Here is a 22251-nt window from a genome sequence, read left to right as displayed (position 1 = left end):
CAAGGAGTGCCAAGAATGGCCACACCACCAGAAGTTAGGAGAAAGGCAGGGAACAGAATCTCCCTCAGAACTTTCAGAAGGAACCAACCCTGCAGACACCTTGATTTTGGACTTCAGCCTCCAGCACTGTGAGAGAATTCCTGTTATTTTAAGCCACCCAGTCTGTGGTGATTTGTTATGACAGCCTCAGGAAATACAGTGGGGATTTAGCAAAAGGATTGAGTCACAGACCATGTGGAAGGCCTAGGAAATACTATTTTAAACAAGTGCCCTAGAAATACTGATAACACAGGTGTTTCAAGCTATGGATTAGATAAGATCACTTAGAGATCTTCAATCTAGTCCACTAGAAATATCGACATGAATACACCACGGTCACCCTTAACATTCCATATCCCAAACTAAACTACTCATCACCACCCCCACCCCAATCTCACCTGCTCCTCCCATTTCATTGTCCAGCACCCCCAACCAGCAAACCGATCAATGTGGCAAATTAAGCAAGATCCTGGGAGGCCTCCCTCACCCTCTTCCCTTATGTCACTTCCAACTCCTAAACATCCTGACATCAGTCCTACTGGATGCCTAGCCCACCACAGTCAAAAGTCAGCTGTCTCTGTCCTCACACATCTCTAAACCAGTGGTTCTCAACCAGGTGATTGTACCCCCAGAGGACACCTGGCAATGTCTGCAGACATTTTTGGTTGTCCCCACTGGGGGTGGGGGTGCTACTGGCATCTAGTGGATAGAGGCCAGAGGTGCTGATGAACATCCTATAAATGCTCAGCATAGTCCCTCCGTAAAGAGAGTGACCTGGCCTAAGATGTCACCAGTGCTGAGGGTGGGTCTAACTCATCTTGTCTAAATCCAACTCACACACTGCCCCAGAAGGAGCAATCTAAAATGTAAACCTGACCAGATTTCTCCCCCTTTTATCCTTTAATGGTTCCTGCTCACTCCCCCAATAAACACTCTCTATGAGGTTCTTCATCCCCCAGCTTCAGTTCCTGTCAATCTCATGTTGTGACATTCTTTGTATGGTCAAATTATGTACAAGGCACATGGAACATATGAGACCACTCAACTTCCCTCCCACTCCAGCACCTCAAGTGGGGACCAGGTGCCCCCTGCCCTGTGCTCCCACAGGTCTCAGAGTTACCTCTTAGAGAGAATGCCACCAGCAGGTTATTCATTCCACAAACAGAAGCTTTATTCTGAGCCAGGTACTTGCACAGCACTGGATGTACAGCAGTGAATAAGAACCCCAAGAACCCTGTCCCAGGGAGGTGTCAGCATAAGGCATGACTTAGGACTTTGGGTTCTAGCTGTTACCTTCTTTCTAAATTGGAAGCCCATGCTAGAGCTGACACATGAGAACCCTCCTAACATGTTCACTAAATAAATAAATAACCACACTAGAAAATATTGACTGAGTACTTCTATACCACATAAGGGGATAAGCATATGACATTCCTTATCTCATTTAATTGTCAAGAACCCTTTGATGATGTCAATGATGGTACTGATGATGATAATGTTGATGACGGTGTTGATGATGCTGATATTGATAATTATTATGATGGTGTTGATAATGATGTTGATGATAATGACTGTGATCATTTTGATGATGTTGATGATGGTGTCAACGATGATGTTGATGATGGTGTTAATGATTATGATGTAACACCTGATGATGTTGATAATGATGTTGATGGTGATGATGACGATGATGATGATGTTGATGATGGTGCTGATGATAATAATGTGATGTTAATGATGATGTGCTGATGATGTTGATGATAATACTGATGATGATGGTGTTGATGATGATTATGACGGGGCTGCTGCCGCTGATGGTAATGATGATGTTGATGATGTTGATTTTGGCGTTGATGATAGTGTTGATGGTGACGGTGTTAATGATGATGTTGATGATGATAGTGTTGATGATGATGATGTCAATGATGACAGTGATGATGCTGATGATGATGGTGATGATGATAATGTTGATAATAACCAATGTTACTGAGAGCATATCACCAGCCTGACACAGAGTTTTGAGTGCTTTCCATCATTTTCCATTTAATCTTCACTACAACCCTCTAGGAGAGGGAGTATAATTATCTTCAATGTACATATGAGTAAACAGAGACATTGGAAGGTTAAGGTTCATGCCTGACATCACATAGTGAGCAGGCAGGAGTGCCAGGGGATGATACAATAAGAACTATATGAAGGTCTGTCCAGAAAGTATCCAGCCAGTAATATGAAAAAGAGGTATTTATTGAAGAAAATACAAGATGCAAGAAACATTGTATATAGGACAATGACACCTCAGTCCCCTTCAAAGTAGGCACCTTTGGACCTCACACAGTTTTCCCAATCACCATCAACTGCCCCATTACATTTTCCTGAATCTCATCAACAGTCTGAAATCTCTTCCCTTTCAAAGGTGATTTTAGTTTTGGGAAAAGTCAGAAGTCATAGGTGCCAAATCTGGGCTGTAGCAGGGTGGAGTCACCTAGGTGATTTGACGTTTCACCAAAAAACTCTGCATGAGACGTGATACATAAGTGGGCACATTGTCATGATGAAGCTGCCAATCACCAGTTGCCCATAGCTGAGGCCTTCTGAATCATCAGAATAGTTTCCTCAGAGGAATGTTCAAGCTTAACAAAAAAATTAATGCAAATCCGTTGCTCTACTTGCTCATTTTGTCATTCTGAATGCCACAGCCATACAGTACACATGCTTACCCAACAGCATCCACCACCCCACTAACTAGTATAGTGAAGTCATCATTGTTCACACATGTGCATTCCAGTCCGCTTTCCTTGGCTGCCAGGTTACACTGATCTCATGCACACCTTTCTTGTTATAATAACAATGGTTGGACTTTTTCTGGACAGAACCTCATCGGATATTTGCTCTTTGTCTTTAGTATCTGGCACACAGCTCCTAAAGTCCTTGGAATCTCTGGAGTGTTAAGAGTGTCTTCTGTATGTTAATGAGATTACTGATGGCTGGAAGTTTCTAGATCATTTTGAAATGGTGACTGGTCACCAGAAAGATTAGAGGGTTGGAACTCTCAGGCCCAACCCCCATCTTCTAGGGAGGAGAGAGGAACTGGAGGCTGAGTTCAATCATCAATGAACAGTGATTTAATTAATCATGCCTACTTAATGAAACTTCCATAAAAACTCCTAAATAACAGAGTTTAGACAGCTTCTGAGTTAATGAACACATAAAGGTGCTGGGACTGGAATGTGCCCAAAGAAAGAAGGGGAGCTCTGCACCCATATCCCCTAATACCTTGTCCTACGCATCTCTTCCAGTTGGCTGTTCCTGAGTTGTATGCCTTACAATAAACTGGTGCCTTGCTGAGTTCTGTGAACCATTCTAGCAAGTTACAGAACCTGGGGAAGAGGCCATGAGAACCCAATTTGGGTGACAGCCTAGGACCTGTGATTGGTATCTGAACTTGGGGGAAGTCTTCTGGGACTAAGCCCTTTCCCTGTTGTCCTGAGCTAACTCTGGGAAGTTAGTGTTAGAATTGAACTGAACTGCAGGACACCCAGTAGTGTCTGGAGAAATGGAGAATTTGTTGGTGTGGAGAAAAACCCCATTCACTGGGTATCAGAAGTATTATGAGTAAAACCAGTTTATGGCGTATGAACCTAAGAAGGATGACTCCAGTTTGTGCATTCTTGACAACTACACTATTTGGCTTTTATCCTCACTTTCCCCCAGTGTGAACTGAGGCTTGGAGAAGTCAGCTAACTTTTCTAAGGTCACACAGTGAGTGTCCCCTGTGACAATACTACTGCCCCTCCTAGGTGCTCAGTAAATATTTATTGAATGGATGAAGGCTTAAGTGGTCAAGTCAGATTTTGAACTGGTCTGTCAGACTTCAGAGCCCACCCTCTTACCTAGTCCAGGGACTGGCGTGCGGTGAGAGTCTAACATAACAACTGATTGATTGACTAGGAAAGAAAGAAAAGCACAAGCCAACCCTTGTAGCTACTTACCTTTCTTATATCCGTTGTCCTTAGAAGCCCTCCCTGTTATCAAAAGCTGTACTTTCTGTCTACTCAGAACCCCTGCCCCCTTCTTCTGGAAACTTCCTTTAGAATGGCTTGGGAGGGACTAACCCTGGGCATTTGACCCCCACCCCCCCAACCCCCCCAGCAGGAGTACCCTCTCCTCTCCCTGGCCAGGTGATTGGCTCACAAATGGCCATGTGACCAAACCAGCCAATTACAGTCCTCTCCCATCATAAGTGTGTGAGACCAAATTCTAAAATGCCCCCCAAGACTGTAGCCCTCTGGTACTAACTTACGTAACTGCCCAAGGTCACATCACTGGAAATTATTGAGCTGACTGGCTTAAGGATTATGGCACTGTGGGGCCATGCTCTTGACCTCCACAGGCACCACTGTATACACATGCCAGGTTCTATGCTTTGAGCCTCCCATGAACTGGCCCTCTGACTGCCCAGGCAAACCCTCTGAAGCAAGTACTACCAAGATCAGTGGTTCCCTGGTGGAAGGCTCTGATTTGTAGCATTTCCCAATTTCATACACAATGGCTGATTTCAAGCTAGCAACATGAACTCAGCAGCTTGAAAAATACCTGAAAATTTAACAATGGGCTCTATGAGCTAGTATAAGCTAGTTTTAGCACACGATCCTCATTTTATAGAGGAAAAAAACCAAGGCTTAGCAATGGTAAATTAACTCTCCTGTACCCACACCTCTAGAGGGTGGCAAGGCTGGGACTTAAACCCAGGTCTGTATGACTCTAGGGCCTGTGCTCTTAGCCACAATAGATTCCCCCCCTTGGGGGGTAAAACTGTGTGGCACAGTGGCAAGACCTTCTGCCTGGAAGTTAGGCAACCTAACTCTAGTCTCACTTGTGTCACTAAAAGCTGTGTGACCTTGCACAAGACACTGAACTTCTCTGTGCTGCAAGTTTCTCATCTACAAAATAGGGTTGGTCCAAATCACCTCTGGCTCCCCTTCCAGTTCACATTATAACCAGAAATCTAAAGCTTATGTTGAGGACTGAAATGTAAACTCCATTTCTATTTCAGGAGAAGGAAAACAAGAAGGACCACAAGAAAAAAAAAAAAAAAACTTTCTAGCTTATGCTGCGTTTTAAGGTTCTGGCCTGAGCCCAGCCCTGACTGCACGGTGTTGCCCAAACACAGCTGTTCACCAGCACCTGGGCAGGAAACCTGTAGCACACACACAGAGGCCAGGATCCTGCCAAAAGGGTCAAGGCTGACAGCAACTCAGGGCAAGTGAAAGAGATTCTCATTAAAAAAAACAACAAACTGACATTTGCCTTGTCAAGGGCCTTGCCTGTTATGGTATCAGGTGGTGAATGATCTCAAAATACAAAATTCAGCCAGGAAAGGCCATGATCATGAGTCACTCCAGACAGTTTCCAGGTACTGGGCCCAATCAGCACATAACTCTGGGCACCTAGAATCATCTACAATTTCTCCTTTAAAAAAATGTCCTAAATTCCTTCTATCCTCATCTGTCTGGGGTATGGTTAAGACCAAACAAAGTAGGTTATATTGTAAGGCAAGTAGGATTCTAAGGGCAATTCTGCAATCTCAATTGCTCCCAACCTCACCTTCCTCTTGTTGATGTCCTCGCCCCTTAGCCGCGCCCCACCCCCTCCAGTGGCCTCAGCTCCCAGACAGCATCCAGTGTATTATTACACACCAGGAGCTTTGCCTGTTTGGTCTTGGTTTATCACAAGGTGATATACTGGAGCAGAATGGATAAGGGCACAGCCTCCGGAGCTGGACTGCCTGGATTCAAACCCCAGTTGTGGCCTTGGACAGGTTATTTAATGCATGCCTGTTTCCCCATGTATAAAGAGGGATGATAATTAAAATAGGATGATGATGCCCTAGCCCAGTGGCTCAGTTGGTTAGAGTGTCATTCCATACACCAAAGGGCTACAGGTTCAATCCCTGGTCAGGGCGCATACAGGAGGTAACCGATCAATGCCTGTCTCTCACATTGATGTCTCTCTCTCTCCCTCCCTTCCTTTTTCTCTAAAAATCAATAAACACATCCTCGGGTAAGAATTTCTTTTTTTTAATCTATAAAATGAGATGATAGCTAATATGACATCATTATCCCAACATCATGATGATGTCGGTGAGCGATAGGTAAGTCAGCTGTATCACTGTGGTCCTCACATCCCCGTTCAGTGAGCATTATTATCCCTACCTGAGAGGTGAGGAGTTGGACCTAAGTTCACACAGCTGGTAAATGGTGACGCTGGGACCTTAACCAGGTCAGTGTAACTCAAAGGCTAGTATGTTTTACATAATGATATGTATTCAATTCAAAAACCACCTACCAAGTTCTTTGCCAAAGATAAATAACAAAAAAGCTGATGTGATGGAGGGTCTGGCCAAGTCTTTAGCTGTGTGTTTTGTGTTGACAGGATGCAGAGGGGGATTCGTCCAGCTGACCCCGAAACTGGCTGCCTGGGCCCAAAGCCAGGGACAAGGGAGAGGCACCAAGGAACCAGCAACAACTGGGGCAGCCCTCTGGAATTTTTTAAGGGTCAGAGACCAGGTTCTACAGCATTCACACCATCCTTGTTCCCTGCCTCTATAAGCAGAGGGGGAGGCACTGGCCAAGTGGGGAGAATGGGAGGTTGTCCATGCCTACCCAGCAAAAGCTGAGAGTGGCCGAGTCACTCACAAAGGGCACATGCTTCTACAGGAAGGGGAGACTGGCACTTTTTTCTCTATGGGCATCTGCTTAGCCAGGGGTCTTGCTCATGGCTCAGCACCTTCCCAACCAGAGGAAAGGAAAATGGAGAGGTGGCCAGCAGAGAGAAAGGGGAGCACGGAAGACCCTGCCCTTGGAGCCCTGGAGGTGGCAAGAATAAGTGTGGCAATGCTGAACGTGCCATCCCAGCCCCAGCCCTGACCACATCACTGCCGAGACTGCCGAGTTCCCTACTGCCAGCCCTACATCCCCTGCCCTGAGGAGTTGCTCTGGCCACGGAGTCCTTTCCTCTGCTGTCCATGAGGCAGGCTGGAGGGGCCTGGGGAATGAAAGGCTCCTGTGCCTGCTGAGGGCTGGTAAGTAAATACCCCGTGTGCTCACCCCTCAGGCAGGCTACACTGAGTACCCAGGGGGATGGATCACCATCCAGCTGCTCACTGTGGTAACTTGCCTGCTAACATGCCTTTTATTATAGGTCTCATTACCCACCTTCCCTTCTGGTTTTACTTAGCATCATCCCCCTCCCCCAAATAAAATACTCACACTCAAATCTTGGTCTTAGGGTCTGTGTCTAGGGGAGCCCAACCTAGGACAGTAGATGACTTTCCCATGGGTCAGTGAGTCCCAGAGAGGGTAGCTGGGCTTGGGCCATCTGACCAGGGCGCATCCTCAATGGCTGCTCCCCTGGTAAAGGGACCCCAAGAGTAAGAAGGCATGTGACACACTCCCAGCACCAGGGCAAACCCCACCCACTGCCAGCACCTTCCAAATAGTTGACATTTGCCAGCTCATGAAGCCCTGCTTGCCAAGGTTCTTCAGTGGGGACATTAGCCAGAGACGTGGCAGCAATAACAGAACTGCAGCAGGGCAGCTAAATAAGGAGACATTCACCCTTTTCCCCCTTAAACCACACTCCCTCCAGCTTCAAGGCCCCCTGTGGTGGTGACCGGCTGGACCACAGATGTGGCGCGGAGCCACCTTCCACCATGGGATGCAGGCGGGACTCCAAGCAGAACAAGTGGGAATCCTCCCTGGACTCGAACTTTCAGAAGAAAGGATCTCTTTCCTACTTGGGTGGCTGGGCTGGTAGAAGGGAAGCCTCGGACAACTCGTGGCCACTTTTGCTTCCGCATGGGAGGGGCCTTCTTGAGAAGAAAGGCAACGGAGGAAGGCAGAGCTGAGACACATTCCGGCTGAGGACTCCCAGGGCACAGCCCGAACCCCAGACCAGGTGGTGCCCGGAGCCCACGCTACCACAGACCTTCCTCTATGGCCAAGGCCAGTTGGAGGTGGGTTCTGTCAGTTTTAACCAAGATTACTCATAAAAATAGACATTTTGTAGGGGATGTAAAGTACAGCACAGGGAATATAATCAATAATATTGCAATAACTGTATGTGGTGCCAGTTGAGAATATCAGGGGGAACAATTTGTAAAGTATATGGTTGTCTAACCACCATACTGTATACCAGAAACTAATACAGAGTCATACTGAATGTGAACTGCAGTTATAAAAGTAAAATGTTACCTACAACCAAGATTACTCATCCAGCAAAGCTATCATTTAGAATGGAAGGGCAGATAAAGTGCTTCCCAGACAAGGTGAAGCTGAAGGAGTTCATTATCACCAAGCCCTTATTATATGAAATGTTAAAGGGTCTTATTTAATGTTGACATTAAAATGACAACAAATTCATAACTATCAACAACAGAATTTTAAAAAATAACTAAGCAAACTAAAATAGGAATAGCGTCATAGGCATATGGATCATTTGGAAGGGTTATCAGCTGGGAGGGGGAAGTGGAGAAATGGGGAAATGGTGCAGGGATTAAGAAGTGTAATTGGTTGGTACAGAATGGACAGGGGGAAGTTAAGAATAATATAGGAAAGGGTGAAGCCAAAGAACTTATATGCACAACCCATGGACATGAACTAAGGTGGGTGGGATTGCTGGAGGGAAGGGGGGTACTGGGTGGAGTGGCGCAAAGGAAAAGAAGTTGAGGCAACTGTAACAGCATAATCAATAAAATATATTTTAAAAAATAAAATAAATTTTAAAAAATTAAAATGTAAATTTTAAAAGATAGATATTTGGGGGACCACAAAAGAAACTAAATCTCTTTACTTCAGAATCATACAATTCTTTTTTTTTTTTTTTTTAAGGTATCACTACGCTTTGATAGTTGAAGCTTTTCTTTTTTTTTTTTTTAAGATTTTCTTTTTTTTTTGAGAGGGGAATAGAGGGAAAAAGAGAGGGAGAGAAACATTGACGTGCAAGTTCAGCATCGATTGGTTGCCTCTTGCACGCGCCCCAACCAGGGACCCCGCCTGCAACCCAGGCACGTCCCCTGATTGGGAATGGAACCAGCGACCTTTTGCTTTGTGGGACGCGCCCAACCCACTGAGCAACACCAGTCAGGGCAGAATCATACAGTTCTTTCTTCAATTCCTCAGTAAAAACAGCTGTTCCCACACTGACAACTATCTTGGTTATCAAATCAGGCTGTCCTTTGGCCATTTCCAAAAACCCAATCAATCTGGTGTCCCCAAAGAAAGCCGCAAGCACATCCCTCAGTCTCTGAAGGCCTTCTTTCCTAAAAGACAGGCTCCGAGCAAATGCAGAACTCCTCCTAAGGGGAAACTCCAAAAATGGTGGACGGAAAAGATACATAATATAAAAATGTGACTATACTTATGAACAATACAGTCTTATCATGCTCAAGTTACATGGGGTAGATCAATCTACAAAGTCCTCGGGCAGGACCTTCCCTAAGCAGATTCTTTTTCTTTCTCTTTTTCTTACCTTCTCTTCTCTTTTCTTTTCCTCCCTCCTTCCTTCCCTCCTTTCCTTCCTTCCTTCTTAAAAATCCTCACCCGAGGACATTTTTCTCATTGCTTTTAAAGAAAGAGGAAGGGAGAGAGGAATGGAGAGAGGAAGGGAGAGAAACATCAATGTGAGAAAGAAACATCGATTGGTTGCCATACACACATCTGGACAGGGGATCAAACCCACAACCTAAGTATGTGCCCCAGGAATCAAACCTGCAACCTTTCGGTTACAGGACAATGCTCCACCAGAGACACAGCGGTGAGGGCCCTAAACAGATTATTATTATTATTATTATTATTATTATCCTCACCCGAGGACATTTTTTTCATTGTGTTTAGAGAGACAGGAAGGGAAAGAGAGAGACAGAGAGATAAACATTGATGTGAGAGAGAAACATCAGTTGCCTTCCCGTATGCGCCTGACTGGGAATCGAACCGACAACCTGGGTATATGCCCTGGCTGGGAATTGAACCCATGACCCTTTGGTCTATGGGATGATGGTCCAACCAACTCAGCCACACCAGCCAGGGCCTAAACAGATTCTTTCATAGCAGTTATGGGTATAGGCTTGGAGTCAGTCTCAGGTTCAAGTCCCTATTCCAGCTGTGCAGCCCTGGGTAAGTTCCTCAACCTCTCTGAGCCTTGGGGTCCTGACTTATAGGATGCAGGTGCCATTACTATTCATCTGGTAGCGTAATGGGAGTACTGCACCCAGGTAATGTGTTCTGGTATGTGGTGAGTACCAGAACACATTTATTGCTACAATCTCTAAATCTTGGCAAAGGCAGTGAGCACAGGCTTTGATTCCTAAGTCACAGTGCCCTGAATTCTAAGCATCCAAGGTCTAAAAGGTGTTCCTTTGGACTGAGCAAATCTCAAGTTAAAGCAATTTTCCGAAACATAAATATCCAGCATTCCAATGTGCAAATATCACTTTTGACGAAACACATTTTCTTCTTCTGGGCTCAAATCAAACATTCTTCCTCAGTGAGAAATCTGGCATGGTAATAAAAGATACTACACCCCACGTGACTCACAACTATCCCCAAAGAACTCCCAAGACCACTTAACCTGAGTATGCTCCTCCCCCGAATGGCTGCATCAAACATAATCCTAACAGTAGCCTATCCTGGGCACTCAGCCGGCCATGGTGGCTCGTTCAACCACCACAACAGCCCACCATCGAGTGGAAGAATCACGGTTCACACCCACCTGTCCTGCTGCAACAGCAAACCCTTTCTGCCTTCCATCAGCCACCTGGTGTTTCTCAGAATGAGGTCCACAGTTCACCTGCATTAGAATTCCCCAGTGCATTCACTAAAGTGCAGATTCACCCAAGACTTAGAAAATCAAAATCTGCGAGGCTGGGATCTGGGAAGCCCCATGGTCAAAGTTCCTGGGTGATCCTGATGCTTGTGAAAGTAAGAGAACAACAGAATGAACGAAGTCCCCAGTCTGTCCAATGGCCTGTGCTTACAGTTGCCCCTGAAGCTTGAGTTTAATGTCTAACGGTCGGTCCTGGGCATCAGAGACTCTGCCTTCAAACCATTTCCCAAGCTGCCCACCTGCCCTGTCCCTGACACCCAGGTCCAGGCCACTACCACTCCCTCTAGAAGATGGTGGCAAATGACTCCTGATTGGTGTTTACTTCTTTCTCCCTTTTGCTCCCCAATGTTTCATTTTAACATTGTCGAAGATAGGAAAGGCTGAAAGAACTGTACAGTGAACCCCTTTATATACATCACCAAGATTCTACAATGAACAATTATTAGTAATCCTAAAAGAGTTTTTAAATATGCTGTTTGCTTTACTGCATATCTAATAATCTTTTTAAAATTTTGAATATATTTTTAAAGAATATTTTATTGAGTATGCTGATACAGTTGTCCCAAGTTCTTGTCCCTTTGCTTCCCTCCACCCAGTACCCCACTTCCCTCCAGTGAGCCCACCCCCCTCAGTTCATGTCCATGGGTTGTGCATATAAGTTCTTTGGCTTCACCCTTTCCTATACTATTCCCAACCTCCCCCCGTCTATTTTGAGCCTACCAAATTATGCTTCTTAATCCCTGCAGCATTTCCCCATTTCTCCCCCTTCTGCATCCCAGTAGATAATCTTCCAAATGATCCCGTTACGTATGATTCTGTTCCTATTCTGGTTCTTTGCTTACTTTGTTTTTGTTTTTATTTTTTAGATTCTATTGTTGAGAGTTGTGAGTTTGTTGTCATTTTTAATGTTCATAGTTTTGATCTTCTTTTTCTTAAATAAGTCCCTTTAACATTTCATATAATAATGGCTTGGTGATGATGAACTCCTTTAGCTTTACCTTGTCTGGGAAGCACTATATCTGCCCTTTCATTCTAAATTATAGCTCTGCTGGATGGAGTAATCTTGGTTGTGGGTCCTCGCTTTTCATCACTTTGAATATTTCTTGCCAGTCCCTTCTTGCCTGCAAAGTTTCTTTTGAGAAATCTGATATAGTCTTATCGGCACCCCTTTGTAGGTAACTCTGCTTTTCTCTTGCTGCTTTTAAGATTCTCTCTTTACCTTGAATCTTTGGCATTTTAATGATGATGTGTCTCATTGTGGTCCTCTTTGGGTCTAGCTTCTTGGGACTCTCTGTTGCTTCCTGGACTTGCATATTTCCAAATTAGGGAAGTTTTCCTTCATTATTTTTCCACATAAGCTTTCAATTTCTTGCTCTTCTTCTTCTCCTTCTGGCACCCATATGATTCAGATGTTGGTATGTTTAAAGTTGTCCCAGAGGTTCCTAAGCCTCTCCTCATTTTTTTTCTATTCTTGTTTTTTCATTCTGTACTGGTTGATTGTTTATTTCTTCCTTATGTTCCAAATCATTGATTTGAACCCAGGCTTCCTTCGTTCACCATTGGTTTCATGTGGGTTCTCCTTCGTTTCACTTAGTGTAGCCTTCACTTCTTCCCTTATGCATTTGCCATATTCAAGCATGTCAAGTCTGTGAGCATATTTATCACCAGTGTTTTGAACTCTGTGTCCGTTAGGTTGTCTATTTCCTCGTCGCTTAGTTCTCCCACTGGAACCTTGATCTGCTCCCTCTTTTCGGCTATACTTCTCTGTCTCCTCAACTAGACAGCCTCCTGTGTTTGCCCCTGTGTCTTAGGTAGAGCTGTTGCACCTGGTATGTTGTAAGGGGGAGAGCTTTAGGTATTCATCAGTGCAGGGTGACCCATTTCAGCACATTGTGTCTGTATGTGGTGGAGGGTCTGAGAGGGAACAATGCTTCTTGCTCAGCACTCATTCCCTTTCCAGGCACTTCTCCTGCTTCCCATATGGGACTGGCATCCCTCTGCTGTTGCCCTGGTTGTGGTTCCCAGGTTGGGTGAGTTTATGGATATTCTAGGACCATGGAGGCCCTCTGAATAAACTGAGTCTGCTGAGCCTGGCAGTTTCTTCCTCTGCCCTAACCCCCACTGATTTTCACAGTCCGGAGCAACAAGGCTTTATTTTCTCCGGCACTGGAACCACGAGTTGTGCAGTCTGGTCTGGGGCTGGGAGTGCTCCCCAGGTGTCCCTCCTGACTTTTATAATGTTTGAGTGTGCTTTCCACTGGCTGGCCATAGCCACTGCCTTGTTGCCACCACTGCTGCCACCACTGCTGCCACCACTGCTGCCACACGGCATCCTCTCCACCCTGGCTCTGCCCCTCCTATCTGTCTGGTTGAGTATTATTTCTTTATATCTTTGTTTGTTGGGCTTCCATGCAGTTCAAATTTCTGGGAGTTCTGGTTGTTTTTAGTTTTGAGGTAGTTGTAGTCCTTCTTTTGGTTGTAGAGGGAGGCAAGTGTGTCTATCTACGCCTGAATACATTTTAAAGTAAGCTGCAAACATAGTGCACGTCGCCCTAAACACTTCAGCAGGCATTTCATTAACCAATGTTTAATTCTTGTTTATGACTCTTTTTTGTTTTTTTCAGGTAAAATTTATATACAATGGAATGCATGAATCTGAAGTGTACTAGATGAGTATGACAAGTGCATACACCTGTGTATCCTAAAGCTCTATCAAGATGTAGAACAGCCCTATTAGTCCAGAAATGCCCTTCTTGCCCCTTTCCAGTCAGTCCCCTTCCCCACTTTCCCAGTCACAACCACTATTCTGATTTTTTTCACTGTAGATTAGTTTTGTCAATTTTCAAACTTCATATAAATGCAATCATATATATGTGCTCTCTTGGACCTGGCTTCCATTCGGCATAATGTTTGTGACATTTATCCATGCTGTTGTGTGTATCAGTACTTTGTTCCTTCTTATTGCTGAATAATGTTCCATTATATGCATAAGCCATAATTTACTACCCTTTATCCTACTGATGGGCTCCTGGCTCTTTCAAGTTTGGGCTATTAAATGTGGAGTTGCTGTGAATATTCATGTACAAGTTTTCATGACAACATAGTATTTCTCTTAGATTAACACCTAGGATTGGCATTGTTAGATCATGGGATAGATAATGTTTAGTTTTACAAGGAACTACCAGAACTTCTTCCTAAATGGTTATACCACATTATATCCTGACAGCACTGTGAGTGCCAGTTGCTCTACATCCTCACCAACATTTGGTGTTGTCAGTCTTTGTAATTTTAGACATTCTGGATATTCAGTGTGTAGTGGTATCTCACTCTGGTTTTAATCTGCATTTCCCTAGTGGCTAATGATGTTGAGCACCTTTCCATGTGCTTAGAGACAATTTGTACATGTCTTCATTTGTGAAGCATTAAGTTCAAAACTGTTGCTCATTTTTAAATTGGACTGTGTCTTTTGAGTTGTTGGAGTTCTTTATATATTTTAAATGTAAGTACCTTGTCTCTGAGTATGTCCCCAATGATTTCTCTCCAGGACACCCCTCCTCAAAACTTTCTAAGGCTTCTCATTACTCTTAGGAATAAAATCCAAGTCCTTACCTCAGCCTACAAGATTAATGCAAAACAACCTTTTATCCCAATTCAACCTCATCTCCTACTGCTTTCCCTCTTACTCTATTCCAACTGTCAACATGCCACACCAGCTCCTGCCTCAGGGCCTTTCACCTCCTATACTCACTGTTTGGAATGCTCTTCTCCTAGACAACACCCAGGCTTACTCCCTCACTCCTCCCAGCCCTCTACTTAAATGTCATCTCCTCACCCATCTAAAGAGCATCCCCATTCTCACCACCCAGCCATCCCTCTCCAGCCCCTTATCCTACTTTATTTTTCCTCTTGGCATAGACAATGCCAAGACAGCATTATTTGTTAGCACATTTGTTTGCTGCCTATAGTGCTCTACTAGAGTGTAAGCTCCATGAGGACAGGAAGCTTTGTTTGCTTGCTGTAGAGAACCAGTCTAAAGTCTTGGTTATGGAACATCATTTTTTAAGCCAAGAGCCTCAATTCTACCACTTAGTAGCATGAACAAGTTACTTAACTTCTCTCTGTCCGGTTGCCCCCTTTATAAATGGGTCCTTGCGAGGATAAATGAGTTAGCATATGTACATCATTTAGAACACTGCTTGGCTCATAGAAGACAGTAACGTATAGCTGTATGAGCAGCCCCAGCCTTTGGGCTACTAAGGATAAACACCTAACAAATATTTATTGACTAAATAAATCAATATTTTATATATACAATATTTTTATTGTATGTTGTGTACAATTCATTTATTATTGTACTCAATTTGAGGGACTTTCATTTCCAAAAGCTACTTTCTCTGGAGATTTTATATCTCAACAAATACACTAAAAGGAGGGAAGAGAGTAGGTACTATGTCTCCACTTGACATGAGCAAAACAAGGCCCACAAGGTTACATAACTCCAGCCACAACTGAACTGGTGGAAGCCCTGGAACAAGAATTCTCACCCTTCCTAATGCTCTGTGAGGTTCCCGCATGTCCACGGGGCATCGAATCTCCCAACCTCCCTTGCCCTTCCTCCCCAAAACCACGATCTCAACAGAGAATGAGCTACCTGCATCCTGGATATTTTCCTAGCTCGAAGAGTCGATGGAAGAAATATATCTATACACCTTGTTCATAGCAGCATTATTCATTAATAACCAAAAGTGTGTATCAATGGATGAATGAATGGACAAACAAAACATGGTCTATACATACAACAGAATATTATTCAGCCTTCAAAATGAAGGCAATCCTGCCACATGCTACAACATGGATGACCCTGAGGACAATATACTAAGTGAAATATACTAAGACAAATACTGTATGATTCCACCTATATGAGGTACCTAGAGGAGTCAAATTCATAGACACAAAGTAGAACGGTGCTTGTCAGGGTCTGGTGGAATGGGGAGTTAGTGTTCAATGGGGAACAAGTTTCTGTTTTGCAAGATGAAAAGCGTTCTGGAAATGGATGGTGGTGATGGCTGCAGAACAGTGTGAACGTATTTAATACTACTGAACTATATACACTTAAAATACGTAAGATGGTAAATTTTATGCGTATTTTACCACAATTATTAACAATTCTTTTCTTTTAAATTGCACTACATGGATTTCACCTCCAATGGCCAAAGCATCAATTCACTTCAGTCTGCTCGGATGAGCAGAATTTCTCTTAGTGACCAGTGTAACCTGACACCTATGTCAATCACCCTGCACACCTCATATTTCTGACTTTATTTCCATTATCTTTTAACTAAATCTTATTAATGAGACCAAAAAATATGAAGTAGCTTCATTAGCTGCTCATTTCTTGAATGCTAGGATCAAAGATGCAATGTTCAAGGCACAAGACGTCTGGGATATTCTACTGTGAGCCAGAGGATCCTGCATGCGGGCCCTACGGGCCACCCAACCACACGGTCCCCAAGGCAGAGAATTAGAACTAGACCCTAAGAGTTAAGTTACTCTGACCCCAGACACTATGAAGTCAGGATGAACATGAGAAACTACTCTGGCTTCCGCCCACTATACAACTGCATCTTCCCCTCCTCTTCAGCTGACCAACCAAGTATGTTGATGAAGGGGGCTGCTGGCCTCCCACGACAATCAGCAATGACATCCATTCTTATGGCCTCAGCACATTGTGTGAGGATTCTGTTTTCTCTCTCTAGTGCAGGCCTGTTTTGCTTGATGTGGATTTTTGTTCAGAACCAGTATCACCTTTTCCATATATGGAATGAAAAGCAAAACAGTTACCCAGATATCTGCTCCTCACACCCTCCATCCTTGGCTCTCCTCTCAACAATGGTATCTCCCTGAAAAATCCTCCACACCCTTCAGGGACCAGCCCCGCCCTCATCTCACCTGTCACGGCAGATCCTGTGCTGTCCCCCAGCCTCCATTCTCCCTTTCTTCCACAGCAGGATTTCTCACCCTGTCTCAGAACTGTTCATTCTCTGTTGTGGGGCCTGCTGTGTACACTGCAGGAGGTGTAGTGGCATCCTGGTCTCCACCCACGAGATGCCAGTAGCACCTCCCATCCACCAGACCCACAAGGTCTCCCAGCACTGCCAAATGTCCCGAGGTGCACAAGTGCCCCTGTTTCAGAACCACTTTATAGCACAGGAGCATCAGGCAGGCCCATGGTTGCCCAGCTGAAAATCAGATTTCCGAGTCTGGTTCACAGCCAATGGCCGACTCCCTTGTCTGACGGAGGAACGATACCGCAGTGCACCCGAGGTCCAGAGTCCCCGCCCCACCCTTTACCTAGTCTGCTTCACTCCCTCCCCTGCAGGCTTTCCTCCTGCATCTTGTTTTGGGTTGAATTGTGTCCCCCCACAAAAAAAGATATATTGACATCCTAACCCCCAGTACCTCAGAATATGACCTTATTTGGAAACAGGGTCATTGAAAACATGACGAGAAGAGACACAGATGTGCAGAGAGAACACCAGGTGATGGCAGAGGCAAAGACTAGAGCGATGAGCCTCAAGTCAGGGAGTGCCAAGGACTGCCAGCAATGCGAGGAGCCAGGAAGAGGCAGGAAGGATTTCCTTATAGGTTTCAGAGGGAACACAGCCCTGCCAACACAGTGATCTTAGACTTCTAGCTCCCAGACTGCGAGATAAGTTTTAGCCCCCGGCTTGTGGTGCTTTGTCACAGCAGCCCTAGGAAAGGAATCCACACTCAAATTCCTACCTCAAGCTCTGCTTCAAGGAATTCCAAGCACAGACACCTGGCCTTTCCACTCAGACAGCATAAATGCTAGAGCAACCCTGAGGGGGGAAACAGGAGTCCCCTCCCCACTCAGTTCCCATGAGCCTGTCTTTGAGTGAGAAGGAAGGAAAGGAAGAAGGAAGGGGGGGAAGAAAGGAAAAAGGAGAGAAAGGAAGTGATGGAGAGAGGCAAAGGGGTGAGAGGGAAGGAGGGAAAGGGGAGAAAAAAAAGATTCACTTTGGGGAATCCTTTCTTCCTTCCATCCAGCATTCATCTAACAAATATCACTGAGCACTACCACATGCCAGACACTGTTCTAGGTGCAGGGGATAGAGACGTGAACAAACTAGACAATACTTCTGCCCTTGTGGGGTTTACCTACGAGCATGGAGGGCAGACCCTAAACTGTATGGTCTATGAGATGACGGTAAGTGCCGTGGAGAAAAACAAAGCAAGGGAAGGGCCTATGGTACCCCAGGCGGGGGCGCTCCCTAAGCAGGGTGGAGCAGCGGACACCTCTGATGTCATCTACAGATGCTCCCGTAGTCCTGCCTGATGTGGTCGCAGCTCAGGAGGATAGCAGCACACTGGCCCCGGCCTCTTTCTCTTTCCTGCCCCAGCCCTTCCATGAGGTTCGGGGAGCATACCTGGCCCATGTGCAAGGGCAGAGTCCACGGTCCAGCAGACTAAAAGTCTGCCCCTAGCCTGTTGCCAGAATGGACGCTTGAAGAACAACCACGGACTACCAACGTTCCCTCCTTCCTGTGCCCGTCTTCTCAGTCCTCACTCCTGCTTCCTGGGATCACCTTCCAAATAAACCTGCGCCCAGGTCCTTGCCTTGGCCCCAGCACTCAGGAGAACCAAATTAATGTAGATTTACCAGGAAGGCTTTGCCAAAAGGGGGATATTTCAGCCAAGGCCTAAAGGAGGTAAATGTGGGGGTGTCCAGATTCTCTACATCTCTAGGATCTTCTGACGATAGGAAGAATGGAGTCTGGCCATAAGGAAATTATTTTGTTGAGTAGGTCTCCTTCTTTCAACTGCAACTCTCTTGATAGTTGAAAACCCAGTGCTACCAAATACTGAGGAGGATAGAGGGAAAGTACCCAGTACATCCTGATCATGTGATGGGAAGGAGGCTTTGAAATTAGAGCACTGTCAACACATTGCCCACTATCTCATGGCCAATATACACGGGCCGAGTCTAGCTGCCAGCAAGTGCACTTTTTCGCGTTTGTGATGTCAAAAGTCTCTTTAGCTGACAATGTAACAGGCCAGAAATGTCTGGAAATAAACCTCCCCATCCCCCAACAGCCTTCATTCAATACTGATAGTAGCTGGTATATAAAAACCCCAGCTCCCTCGCCCCTCAGGTGGAAAGGTTTGTAGGCATGTGTCTGACCTGGCTCCACATTTTCCCAGTCACCTGCAGTGGAACCAGCCCCAAAATGCATTCTTAAGTGACTTTCTCACTTCCTCCTGCTGTTTCCTCTAGTGTCACATCCCTAGTAAATGACTTCCCTTGTGTCAGGGTCTTTTTCTTGGGGAATCCAAACTAAGAAATGGATAAATGTCCTGTCCTCCAAGATGTGTACAGACACGTGCACTCTGACAGGGGGCAGGCCCTCCAGTCCTCATGTTTAAAATATGTACCCCAAATGTGGTGCCAGATCATTAAATCCCTGGCCAGTAGAGCTCAGGTTTAGGAAGCACCTGAATATGTTTTATGGAAAATAATCCCACCTACGTTACACAGGATTGTTGTCTGCAGTGTAGACGGGCTAGACCGGCCTCCACTGGCTGGTCTTTTCCTTTCCTTGGGCTCCCACCACATTCTGCACCCAAAGCGGGTGCACTGTCATCCTTCAGGCCACAGAATGCAGAAGGGAGGGACTCTAGCAGCCACAGGGGACAGAGCCCAGTCCATGGGCGGCTCCTCAAGCAGCTATTCATGTCCCTGAACTGGAATCTCACAATTTGCCTGAAAAACATTCACCTATCATCCTGTTCTTCAGCCCTCATTTTATTTTTCCCAAATCAATTTCTGAAAGTCAAAATGACTGATAGCTTCATACCCAGGACAATCACTCTCCTTATTAAATAACCCAGCATCAATGACCCAAGAGCTCCCAGAGTGGTGGTGGTTACATGAATCTATATATGTGATACAATTTCAGAGAAGGGCGCACATACACAGCAGTGCATGCAGAAACTGGTGAAAAGTGAGTAAGGTCTGTAGCTTACCTGCCAACATCAATTTCCCAGTGTTGCTAATTATTCTGGTTGTTTAAGATTTACCATGGGGGTTGCTGGATGAAGGGTACTGGGAACTCTCTGTTCTGTGTTTGCAACTTCTTGTAAGCAGAAAACTATTTCAAAATGAAAAGTTTTAAAAATGCAAAAAAATAAATAAATTTTTTTAAATAATAAAATAAAAACCTTCATTTAAAAAAATGAAAAGAAACCCTGGCTGCTGTAGCTCAGTAGATTGAGCTGAGCCAAGTGTCGCTGGTTTGATTCCCAGTCAGGGCAGATGACTAGGTTGCATGTCAGGTCCCCAGTTGGGGGTGTGAGAGGCAACCACATAGTGATGTTTCTCTCCCTCTCTTTCTCCTTTCCCCTCTCTCTAAAAAAATAAATAAAACAAACAAGCAAAAAAATAAATAAAACAAACAAGCAAAAAAATAAATAAATTATTTTTTTTCAGTTTAAAAAAATAAAAAGAGCTCCCAGAAGAAGACACCACAAGCCACCCCCACCCCCTTACCTGGGAACTGGGAATCAGTGCCTTCCACCAGTGCCCGCCTTTAACCAGGTCAACCTCGCACAGAGGCACGGACACCTTCCCAATGACACAGTGGCGTGAGAACTTATCGAAATCCACCACGGTGAGGAGCAGGGTCCTCCTCTGCGCTTCTAGGAAGGGGATCTCGAAGGTGTAGCGCTCCTCAAACACAGGCTTCTGGGTCTTGCGTTTGACTCCTGTCTGCTTAGAGTTCTTCTGGTCTGGCAGGAGGCAGATCTTGACATAGGGGTTTGAGTGTGCCATGTCCTGGCGCGAGCCATCGTGGGAGATGGGGGGCGGCAGGTCCCGGGCCTCAATCACCCGCACCGTCAGGTGGTTGTGCAGCAGGTCGTACTGGGTGCTGAAGTGCAGCATGCCCAGCTGGTACTTGGACAAGATCTCCTCGTCCGTCAGAAAGTCCACATCGTCACTATTGGAGTCGAGGGAGTACAACCGGGGCTCAAACTTTCTGAAATAGTCATCTGGGGTATAGGTCCGTCGGAGCACCGAGGGCTGGATGGGCTCCTTCTTGGCGCTGAGGACCCCAAACTCGATGGGTTTAATATCAACGAGTGGGGAGCTGGGCCGTCTGGACTCCATACCTAAATAGCCACCAGAAATAACAATTAACATCACCACATAGGAGACGGGACCTGGGCTGCTTCGGGAGATGGACATTTCCCAGACTCTCACATCATCCACTCCACTTCATCACACTCTTGACCACCTGCTCTCCGCACCTTGAAAGTCTCTTATTTATTCTCTGAGAGGCAGCATGGCGGCAGCATCTGCTTAATCACCACAGCTAAGCGCCGGGCACTGTTTACATGCATTGCATATACCAAGTCATCTAGTCTTCACAAGGTTATCAGCGAATGACTATTCTGTCCCCCACCCCCCCTGCCCCAGTCATTTTATAGATGAGGAAACAGAAACTTGAATTAATTTGCCAAAGATCACACTATTTGTAAGAGGAGAAACCATGGGTCAAACCTGGCCTGTGTGGTCCGACACTTGACTCTAACCATTACCCTATACTGCCTCTACTTTCAGAATGGGACTCTGGGGCCGAGTGCCTGGGTCAAATTCCAACTCAGCTACTTACTAGTGAGCCATGTGACTCTGGGCACATTTAAAAACCCTCTGGGACTCAGTTTCCCCATCTGTGAAATGGAGCTAGTAATGGCAACTACCTCAAAGTAACTATTGTACTTCTTCAAGGATCCTATTCAGGGAGTCCTTGGGTTTTACCCTCCTCCCTCCTCCCCACCCAGATCATGCCATTTAGTCAAACACATACGTAATACATCAGAGGGGCCAAACTGTGGCCTGTGGGCCAAATTCAACCCATAGATAAAGTCTGTTTATGTTTCAAAGTAAGAGAGTTCCATATGAAAACCCAGATTGCCAGTTTCTCTTTAGAAAACCATGCAATATTGGGCCCACGATCCCACATGGCTATAGCTGGAGAGCACTTCCCTTTCAACAGGACATTAGCTTCCCAACTGGCCACACCCTGCCCTAGTACCTCTCAAGGCTGAGAGTTGGTTACCATTTGTCACTGCCTTTGGGTGATATTTATCTCTACCCAACCCTCTGCACTCGCTTATTGACACAACCCACCTGGGCCCTGGAGTCACTAGAATTTGCAAGCCCTGCTGTGTAACATGGTAACGCTTGCCTTTTGGGGCCTGAAATAATATATGCTGACAATGTCAATCAGTTGAGCCAATTCAATGAAAAGT

General features: G+C 45.4%; 1 protein-coding gene across 4 annotated transcripts in view; it reads right to left on the bottom strand.

Moving 5' to 3' along the window:
- SYT17 (synaptotagmin 17) overlaps positions 1 to 22251 on the bottom strand; it is a 68011-nt gene that overhangs the window by 34195 nt on the left and 11565 nt on the right. For all 4 annotated transcript variants that reach the window (XM_090279134.1, XM_090279132.1, XM_090279133.1 and 1 more), the window contains one exon: positions 20489 to 21108. In XM_090279134.1, coding sequence (XP_090135260.1) covers positions 20489 to 21108 — 620 coding nt within the window. The remainder of the gene's footprint in view (positions 1 to 20488; positions 21109 to 22251) is intronic.

This window comes from Furipterus horrens, unplaced genomic scaffold (assembly GCF_987537825.1).
Source record: "Furipterus horrens unplaced genomic scaffold, mFurHor1.1.pri manual_scaffold_5, whole genome shotgun sequence".
Lineage (NCBI taxonomy): Eukaryota > Metazoa > Chordata > Mammalia > Chiroptera > Furipteridae > Furipterus > Furipterus horrens.
The sequence above is the reverse complement of the archived record's forward strand: the minus strand, read 5'-3'. Positions and strand labels throughout refer to the sequence as shown.